Below are 10,868 nucleotides of genomic sequence, written 5' to 3' on the forward strand. Positions count from 1 at the left end.
CTACACCTTCTTAAAACTAACATATATTGGGTTGAGATAAGCTAAATATATATAATCAGCACCTCGGCTGCGACTCGGCTGTATTATGCAGTGGCTGCTCCCAGTAAACATGTGGTTGGCCCAACGTTGGTCGAACGTTGGGCCAACGTTACACCTAACGAATCCACGTTTACTGGGCTCACATCGGAATAATTGTACGTACAAACTAAATAATATCCATTAAAAAAACACTGTAAGTAATCCAATCAAAGTAATCCACTGGCACATGCTAGCAAAGCAATGGGTAGTAGAGTAAATCCAGTTACAGGCGAATAACACATTGGATTACCGGTAAGCCGCCTTTGGTAATCTGATTACGGTAACGCTTCACGCTCCAACGTCGCGGGTGCAGGAGTGTAAACATATGCTCAGCGACTCGTGTCATTTGCCGTGCCCTCCGCATTACAGGACGCAAGGGGGGGGGGGGGGGTGCGTCTTATAATCCGGTACATAACGCCTCCTTCCCACATTTGCCTCTCCACGTAAAAGAATATGCCATCGGCCGCACGGCCTTCTGGGAGTGCATCTTATCAGCAATACAAGCAACGACTCTGCTCCGGTTTTGACATCCAGCCTCTCGTCGGCGGGGGTCAGGCTTGCTTGAACCAACGGGAAGGAGCCTTCGATTTGTAACTAACGTCCTCCTTCGATGACGACAACGTTACACCCGGCATACGTGCGCGTGTGCGTGACGTCACTTTGGCACAGCGGGGGAGCGCATTCGGCGCATCTTGTCAAGTCACCTCAGGCAGTTGACCCATAACAACCTGGGTTCTGTCCCGTGACCTCCTCCTGCCAGCGGCGAGCCATCGACGCCTCGCGCCACGTGGCCTCAAGGCGCGCCTAGCCTGGTGACGTCACCGGGCCACTGGGCCGCTATTGTTTGTTAACCGCATATATCCGGAACGCATTATAATCCGGAGACTACGGTAATAAGACAGCGAGCCGCAAGCGCCCGTTATTGGTTATAAAGCGCTGCAAGTCTTCACATTTTAGGTTGCGAATGTACACTATACAATTTCCACCGATCCTGTAAACACGTCTAAGGGTGCGAATTCACAGTCAAGTAAAATAACGCGAGTGATATATATAGAGTAGCGAAGTTCACACCATTATCCATACAAAGTTTACAAAGTACATTGTCGTGTTCGGGAGAAGACTGCCATACCCCGCCAAGGGAATGTGGAGTTTACACTACCACCGGACACGTCCACCCAAAGCTCAGTCGTATATATTCGTACGTACGACGCGTTTGTAATGCGGGTTTGTGTCTTGTCTTTTAAGCTGAATTTTCAAGAAGTGTGTTGACTCAATGTAAGGGTTGATATCAAACGCACCGATTCGGGATGGTTGTTCCCTTTTGGTCAAATAGGCCCCGGCAATAAGAATGTGGAATGGCTGTTGATCATCAGCGGAGATGAGCAAAACCACCCCGTGTGACACTGTTAACACGTGTTCTTTTACGGCGTGGATATGCGACATTTTAAGGTTGGACACATTTTATTTTATTTAAACAATCAAAGTTTGTTTGTGCTATGAATAAGGGCCATTGCCCTAAAAGTCACCTAGTACATACTTTCCCTTTTAAGGCCACACACACAGCGGTGTCATTGGACGAATGTGTTGAGTTTTTTTGTTTGTTGATGTGTGCTTGTGCACCACTGCCAACGCAGCAGCAGCAGCACCAGTTGATGATTTGTTCAATTTCCAAGACAACTGCGGAACCTTCTCGCTGGACGAAGACCGCTCCCACCAGACCACAGGGGGCTCTGGAGAGGTGAGATTGTTTCATTAATACGTAGGCTTTCGCAACCAATATTTTGTAAATATTTTGTAAATCAGATTGTAAATGTTGTGGCTTTGCTCTCCAACATACCGGTGTGCTGAACTAGTAACCAATTGGCATGTTCTGTTTACGTGACAAACCTTACTAATTGGCTCTGTCGGGTGGTGGCAGGCTCAACGACACATTTATATATTTATGCGATCTAACCCAAAAAAAACGTATGGAGATTTTGTCTCTGTTCCCGCGACTGTCTTCTTTCCTGCTCTCGAACTGCGATATCTCCTACCTCTCAGACCCTCACTACTTATGTGCTGTTAAGAAAGGCCCTTGCCCAAAACGTCGTCCACTATACGCTTTCCCTTTAAAGGCCACGGTGTTATTGACTAATGTGTTGGTGGTACCCCCCCCCCCCCCAAAAGCACGGAGGTGGCCGGGTGTCATCAAGTGTAGCGAGTTTGATGGTCTTAGCCCGGTCACCAATGAGTGCATGGAATAATTTAGGAAATTAAAATCGGTTCTGCACAGAAATTGTCAAAGTTCCAGCTCTGTTGTTGTCCAACCCTCGCACCTCAACATACAAACGTAAGTATCGGTTTGACTGTCATGCGAAGAATATTACTCTCATAGGCAGAGCGTGTGAGAAAGTGCGTATTCTCAACTGCGTGATCCAGAGGTCACTTGAAGGGCTCTCAGAGGTAGTTCTGTGTTACTCACTTCTGTGGGCCAACACGAATGCATGTGTCATCTCATGACGTCGATAGCACAGTCTTCTCCATAGGCAGTGTTAGATTACCGTGATTGGCTATTGAAGCCTTCATCGCCAGTGTGTGCGACCTACGTGATTGGCTATTTATGCCTCTATAGGCAGTATTAGATCACTGTAATTGGCTACTGATGCCTCTATAGGCAATGTTAGGTCACTGTGATTGGCTACTGATGCCTCTATAGGCAATGTTAGGTCACTGTGATTGGCTACGGATGCCTTCATAGGAAGTGTGTGAGAGATCAACACGAATGCCTGGAATTGTGCCCTGATGAAAGCTGAACCGCTGCTGTGTCGAACCTCAGATGAAACATGTCTGGCGAAAGCAATTGAAGTGTGAGGCAGCCAATTTCTGCATGTGCCGTGCCTTGAAGCTTGTTGAGCACCCGCGCACCACCGAAAGAACAAAGACATTTAACGTCCATTTGAATTCACCAAACAGGTCTTTCTGAATGTATTATTACATGCAAAAGTGTACTGCGTAGTAGCAGTATACACTCAGGATGGATGTTTCCGATTCTAGAACTAACCCCAAAATGTAGCCGGGATCGGACATTTCAGATTATTTATTTTGTCTCGGATTTGTCCGAGACTGTGACGTCAGGTGACGTGACGTCACTTCCGGGCGACGCCACGTTCGTTAGCACGAAGGCGCGGTTCTGTAATCGCAAAATTACCCGAAAATCCGAAATAACATCTGAAGTCCTTTTAAAAAATAATAATAATAATCTGACGTCCTTTATAATCGACGCAGAGGCGACTAAACATTAGGGCCGCGATGTGTGTTGTGCGTGCGTGTGTCCTCTGCGAGTTTGTGTGTTCAGAATACGGCACCTGCTTTCTCGCAGCGTGGTCGCGTGATTTTTAGTCGCACGTGGGGGTCGTGGAGAGGGGGAGGCGATCAAACGTTGCGTGGGACTCATTTTGAAAGGAATTGTGGAAAAGCTAAGCGGCGCAGCCCTACAATTGCTCGCTCACGCCACTGCTGGCTGAAGGCTCCTTCGCTAGTGGGAGCTTTAGAGGGTTATTGGTAGGGAGAGGAATGGCTACGAAAGGGTTATTAATAATGTTTGGTCGAAAGTTACCAGCAGAGGACGTTTCCCAAATGTCACGATGATATATTGTGCCGAATTCTAAGGAGAATAAAACTCCATTGAAGGAAAGGCCAACTGTCACGTTGCGTGTGCCAGACATCCTCTTGTTTGTGAATTGACTGAAAAGTCTGGATGTGAAAAACACCCAAATAAATTTGTGGAAAGCCCACGCGAGGCATTACACACACACACTACCACAAAGCATACACACACACGCACACACCATACATCACACGCCACATGCAGCATACACACAAACCAAACATCACACACACGCCACACGCAGCATACACACACACACACCCAGTGGCGTCACTAGGGTTGCTGTCACCCAGTACGGTATCTCACGGTGTCACCTCCCATGGACCTCCTCCCGTACCAGACCATACACAATCCTTCGTAATGTTTTTTGTACTAATGTTACTCGTAAATCGTATTTCCCGTATATCACTGAATGTAATGGCAATAGTAATGACATAAACAACTAGAAAATTAAAATGACACCTTTAAATTACAATATAAGTATAGCCTAAATGTATTTACTTTTACATAGTTTCAGGTGATTAAAATGAAAAAAACAGTAATAAAACAATAAAATTCGAAGTACAAAACGTAAAAACATCTAAGAACTACGTTAAAATCAGATATATATTTCCAAGACAGTGATGTTTTTAATACATTTAAAAAAAGACTAAAATAAAACAAATATTTTAAGTTATATTTCTAAACATGGATCAACAAACATAGCAGTCCCCCCCCCCCCCCACTTCATGTTTTAAATTGTCAATTTCTCTATTTAGTTATCAAAGATTTATATAATCAATAATTGAATCCTTTGGCGGGACCCCGGGGTCCCGCAAAACTTATTATTTTTCAGTCCGCCCACTACGTGATCCCGACAGCAACGCGCCGCCCGCCCAGACTCGCCGCACCAACAAGCGCCAGCAGCAGGCGGCGATCAACACGACGGGCGCCACCCCACCGGACAAACGCGAGCCCCGGGGGGCGTCCGCCGCAGTCGCGCGCGGCGACGACGATGCCCTCCGGTCAGCCGTCGATGCCCTCCGGTCAGCCGTCGATCCTCAGCTTCCAAGACGAGCCCCGCCGCCCCCCAGGCGGTGAATTTAACGTGTTTATGTAATTTTTCAACTTTTTACGAAACTTAGTGCCCCGAGTAGCTCTCGACGAGGCCAATCAATTGACACCAGTTTTGTTGTCGGTAAGGCAGCAAGACTCGTGTCGCTACGCGGTTTTTCCCACCCCGGGGCAGTGATGGGACCCCGGGGTCCCGCCAATTGCTTCAATTGTTCTCCATGTAAGTTTATTATCAATATTAATCATGGACTAATATGTGATGTGGTTGTAAATTTCTTAAATTTAATATTTCTTAGATTATGTGAATACTAACAAAATTGTTTCGTAAATTCTTTCTACATTAAATTGCAACATTATTAGTTACATCATTAGTAATGGAGCGGAATCCTTTTTTACATTTTTCTCCTTTTCCTTTAATTACTACTTCATTCTCAAAAAAAATATTGAGATAGGTTCACAAATACTAATTACCACGATATTGTGGCTAAAACACCAGAAAATTTGACAAAATCAGCGACTATAAAAAGGCCAGCAGCGACGAACACAACAGCACGTGCTCGTAGTGCGTGCAGACGAAACCACGTGACTCGAAGCGTCACTGTCGTTAGGTAACAATGACGGCTCTGACCCGGAGCACCATTAGAAGGTTCAAGAAGTAAATTAGCACAGAGTATGAGCCTTGTAGGTATATTGATACAACACGTGTAAGCTGGACTTACGAAAAATGTTTTTGTTGTTATAACTAACTACAGGGATATATATTTTTTTATAAATAAAAATACATTTCTGCAGAAACACTGCACAAAAATTGTTTATAGTCACTTTGGTGTCACCCCTCGCCACCTCTGAAGTTGTCATCCAGTGCGGTCCGCACCCCCCACACCCCCCTAGTGATGCCACTGCACACACCATACATCACACACGTCACACGCAGCATACACACACAGCAAACATCACACACGCACCATACACCAACACACGACAATATGCAATAGACACATGCACACCGCATTCAAAATTCATACAGATGTTGTGAATGCTATCTGGAAATCAAACTAGGATCGTAGTGCATTGTCGCCACCAATGTCGCTGTATATATCAACACCCACACACACGTACACATATTCATTGGATGATTACTGTGTGTGTGTATACAGCACACGCAAACACACACACATCACTACCTAGTGGTGTGACATCGCTGTAGCCTCTGTGCCAGGCTAGGTGCACTTTGGGGTCATGTGAAGTCGCGAAGGCTCGCTGGCAGGAGGTTCTACGCTAGACACATATGATGAGTGAACTTGTTGAGGCCACTCGCAGATTAACTACCCGTCCGAACACGCTGCGTTTTAATCGCCCCGGCTTTCTCTGCTCGTTGTAGTGAGGATCATGCCTTGAACTGCCCAGTAGCGTCCTTCATGAGCCTCCTCCACAAAGGCCGATCTTGACACCGCTGGTACCAGTCATCGGCAAGTCCACTCAGCTCCACATCCTCCTGTACCACATCACTCCATCTCTTCTCTAGCCCGTGCCGCGCCCGTTTAGCCCCCTCGATCCGGCGAACAAAAGCTGCTTGGGCATGCGGTGGCTGGGCATGCGGTCTACATGACCCAGCCAACACAGCCTCGCCTGTCGGAGGAGTTCACCGCTGGGTCTGTGTCCAGATCTTTCAAGGATCCGTGAGCTCCTCACACAATCCAAGTCTGGTTAAACCCAAGATGGATCGTAGGCAGGGTCAGCCTTAAATGTTAAACCCCAGTGGAGCATCTGGAGATGCCGTTGTATCCAGGTGAATGTTTCTACCCTACACTCTAAACTGGTTTGCATTGCTAAGTCTTCCCGTAACGGGGACCACATATTGCGAGCATAGAGCAAGGAGGGCATGCCTGTGGTCCACAAGACCGGGGGAGACTCGCGTGGAGCAAACAGGCGGGGACAATTTCCAACGCAGCGTTGACGCAGCCGATGAGAACGACAATGCCGCTTGACCGATGTGAAGTGAGACCTCTGCCACCAATCCCCGGGGAGATGGCCAATGAGCACCCTGCCGAAGTACGGGAACCCCTCCATCCTCTCCTCAACCGTCATCGTATTTAAACTAAACTAAAACGATACGCTTGTGTGTGTTTTTTTTACCGGGTAAGGATCCACTGAGCTATGTGTAGCTCTTTTTCAGAAGCGACCTGGCCACACAGATGACAGCTCAACGAAGTGGGCCCATCGCGTGGACATTTCCAGCAGCCGAATGCTCTAAACGCGTGGATGTTGATTGTAAACGTGGAAGGAAAAACCAATCCACGCGACCACGGGGAGAGTGACACGCAAACTCCAAATATACAGCGTCGGGATCGAACCCACAACCTCCTGTATACCAGGCGAGGTAGTTAACATCTCCTAGCCACCGTGGCGCCCGTAAAATGGGGGGGGGGGGAGTTAGACGGTAATCCAAAGTACCCAGGGAGGTATTTTCTCTCTTGTAGTGGGAGAGGGGCACGACGGTAAGATACTGCTTCTGTGTGGCCGGCTCGACATTCATGAGTAGCGTCCCCAAGGTCTCCTTAGCATGGGCGTAGCGATCAGATCGCCGGCTGGGGAACCTCGACTCGGGCTCTACTGGAGGGCGTCATCAACGTGCGATGGCATTGATGATGGCCTGTGCGGGGACCGGGGAGCCTCGTTGGTACAGAGAGGGGGGCTTTCTCGCACCGCGTCATCAATCAGCAAGGGGCATTGAATCCTGCAGGAGCGAGGGCACGTCCTTGTCGCGCCCCTAAAACCACACGCGCGAACGCGCGCACGTCACAGGTAAACATCGAAAATCCTGACACAGTTACCCAAATCGGCACAGTTCATGCTCCAAGTTGGTCGTTGATTGTTGTTGTTGATTTCCGCATGGCTCTTTCTCTCTCTCTCTCTCGTTTTCTCCACTTGACATTTCCATGCCTGTGGAGTGTAAAATTGCGTGTTCAAAATTCCCCCCCCTCCCACACCCTGCAATCGTACTCCGTCAACACAACCACCACCACCACCACCACCACAACAACCATCGTCATTGTCACACTGTAACCTCATTGCTCAGCCCATACATCGTCTGATGCTGATGCGGCTGCTGCTGCTGCTGCTGCTGGTGCTGATGATGATGTTGCTGCTGCTGCTGCTGCAGCTGCAGCTGCGACGAGGAGGGGGTCACGGCGGCGTGCGGGCCGACGTAGTTGAGGTGTTCCAGCGTCATGTGCCGGCGACCGGCAAACGCCTGCCGCTTGGCCGCCGTGTTCGAGAGGCTCCACGTGCGGTAGTTGTCTCCGCGCGCGACCTCCCGCACGCTCTGCATCCTCATCACGCGCCCCGTGGTGCTGGCACCTCCGCCAGCGCCGCCGACTCGCTCGAACCCGACGCGTTCGCCACCGCCACCTCGCTCGGCCCAGCCCTTGTGGAGCGACGGCGTAGACCCCAGGTGGGCCTCGGCCCTCCGCGCCCGTGCCATCACGCGGTCCGGCGTCATGGTGCCGCCCGGCCGGCCCGAGCCCGAACCGGAGCGCGCCGGCAAGCGCGGAGGGAGCGGCGGCGGTGGCCCGGCCCCCGAGGAGCCCGGCTCGGACTCTGCCTCCTCGTCCAGGGACAGCCGCGCCAGGAAACCGCGCCGCTGTTTGCCCGACTTGGATTGCGACGACGACGACGACGCCGACGTCGACTGCTGCTGCTGCTGCTGCTGGTGATGGTGGTGCGGCGGGGGCGGCTGGGCCCGGTGTTTCCCGTGCTGCGCCACGGGACCGTCGTGGTCGTCCGACGAGTCGCCTGTCGGTTGGTCGCTGTGGTGCGACGAAGACGCCGGCGCCATCGGCTCATCATCAACTACCGCGGTCTGCTGGTGGTGCAGGGCCGATGACGCGGATCGCCCGAGCGTCCCAAACGAGAATCCGACGCCGGCGCCGCCGCCGCCGCCGCCGCCGCCGCCGGTGGACCGCGGAGGAAGCCGCCCGCGGTCGAGCGCCGGCGTCGAGCCGTAGGTCTCGCCGGGGTAGCGGAGGGACATGCGGCCGGCGCGACGCTCGCGGTCGCTGCCGCCGCCGCCGCCGCCGCCGCCGCCCCCGCCCCCGCCGTAGCCCGGCGCCCCCAGCAGGGAGCCCCCGGCGTGGTGAGCGGCGCGCTCGTGCGGCGCGTGGCGCGCCGAGACGTGGTGCAGACGGCGCGCCGAGTGGTAGCGGCTCGGCGCGTCGTCGCTCGGGAAGTTGGGCAGCCGCTGCGAGAGGGTGCGCGACTCGCGGTTGAGCGCCGGGGTGGAGCCGAAGACCCCCGAGCGGTCCTGGTGGGGGGGGGGGGCGGTGGTTGGGGGGGCGGGGGGGACGCGGGGGGGGGGGGGGGCGTGGAGTCACGTGCCGAAGTGCTTTGTGAGGCTGGGTGGGAGCTCGAGGGAGTTCGTTTGCGACGGCGACTAGTCTGAGGTCACCGCTCTCGTGCAGGCAATGCAGAAACATGAGAGTGAGTGAGAGAGAGAGAGAGAAAAACACGAGACGAATTTCAAAAAGCCAATAATAATAATAATAATCTATCTTCTATCTATATGAACGCCGAACTTGATCTGTGATGAACGCTGCACGTGCCGTCGTTTTCATGCAGGGGGCGCGTGGCTTTGAACGGCGGAGGCGCACGGACGGACGTTCGATTACGTTGGAATCGATCTGCAGAACGAGGCGATTCGGTGTTGATTCCCAGAATCGACTTGGCCCCCACCGACACGACTTTGCCATTTGTTTTGCGACGACGACAATTTCCAATTCTCCCCGCACACGCTATCACAAATCAACAAGTCGCAGGGACAGACGTTCCATTGCGTTGGTAAGCGCACAACTTTATCTTTCTTTCTATGATGAACAGTATAACAATATAAGACAAAACTTCTAGACGGAGCATCGGGTGCTTGCGGGAATGCGTCGTTCGTGTGCAAATTTTGTGACTTTCCTGGCCACAGGCGCCCCCCAACAACCCTAACCGGAGATGAAATACCGTGGAGGCACGCAGGTGCTAGGCTGACGGATCAGATGCCTTCCGTGTTCGCTAAAGTTTGGGGGGGGGGGGTGGCCCCCGGGGGGAGGGGGATGCCCCCCCCCCCGATCTCAAGCGTCACCGCATTGCATCACGTCAATAGTCGATGATGTGCAGGAGTCGCCATCGTAAGGCATTGGTCAGATCGGGCTCGACCACAATCAAAGCTTTTGGCGGGGAAAGATCGAGAGAGAAAAGGGCCAATTCTGTCACCAATTCTGTCACCAATTCTGTCACCAATTCTGTCACCAGTTCTGTCACCAATTCTGTCACCAGTTCTGTCACCAATTCTGTCACCAATTCTGTCACCAGTTCTGTTACCAATTCTGTCACCAGTTCTGTCACCAATTCTGTCACCAGTTCTGTCACCAGTTCTGTCACCAATTCTGTCACCAGTTCTGTTACCAATTCTGTCACCAATTCTGTCACCAATTCTGGCACCAGTTCTGGCACCGGAGCGCCGTTGGTGGCTTTGATGCGTCAGTGTTGAACCCAGTGCCCAATCATCCTAGTAGCAAAAGTAGCTACACATGCTACGGGCCCCGCACTTTCAAGGGCCCCGCGTTAAATGTTTTCAAGCTATCAATTCGGGTTCAGTGATTCTGGGACTTGCTATATTACTATAGTACTACACTGCCTTCAAATTTTATGAACGACCGGGTGTTTAAGGTTAGCGATTTGTCGTATTCTCTGGCTGTATAACAAGTAAACAAAAATACAATTACTTCACGGTGCAAGTAAAAAATGTGTTTTTAATATTTACGGGGTTTTATTTATTTATTTAGGGCCCCTTCATAACATATGCTACAGGCCCCGCACTAGCTTCATCCGGCACCGGTTGAACCTCTTTTGCACCACACGTAGCCAACCGCGCTAACCGGAGGTGCTGGGGTAATGACAACAGACTAAACATAAAACGGCAGTTCTGAAAGAAATTCCTGTTCGACCTCGATTCAAACGGTGCCATAGCTTTCCAGTGGCTTCCTCGTAATCGGAAGGAAAGAGCGTTCCAGACGGCCGCAGAAGCGCCGCATCTGAACGCGCGCGA

At 51.3% G+C, this 10,868-nt stretch overlaps 1 protein-coding gene across 1 annotated transcript in view; it reads right to left on the bottom strand.

Annotated features, from left to right (window-relative positions):
- Positions 1-1,323: 1,323 nt before the first annotated feature.
- LOC116949495 (uncharacterized) overlaps positions 1,324-10,868 on the bottom strand; it is a 113,530-nt gene continuing 103,985 nt past the window's right edge. Inside the window, exon 6 of the mRNA XM_076072419.1 lies at positions 1,324-9,080. Coding sequence (XP_075928534.1) covers positions 7,833-9,080 — 1,248 coding nt within the window. The 3' untranslated portion in view covers positions 1,324-7,832. The remainder of the gene's footprint in view (positions 9,081-10,868) is intronic.

The sequence above is a fragment of the Petromyzon marinus genome, chromosome 37, assembly GCF_048934315.1.
Source record: "Petromyzon marinus isolate PM22_M1 ecotype Great Lakes invasive population chromosome 37, UKy_Petmar_22M1.pri1.0, whole genome shotgun sequence".
NCBI lineage: Eukaryota > Metazoa > Chordata > Hyperoartia > Petromyzontiformes > Petromyzontidae > Petromyzon > Petromyzon marinus.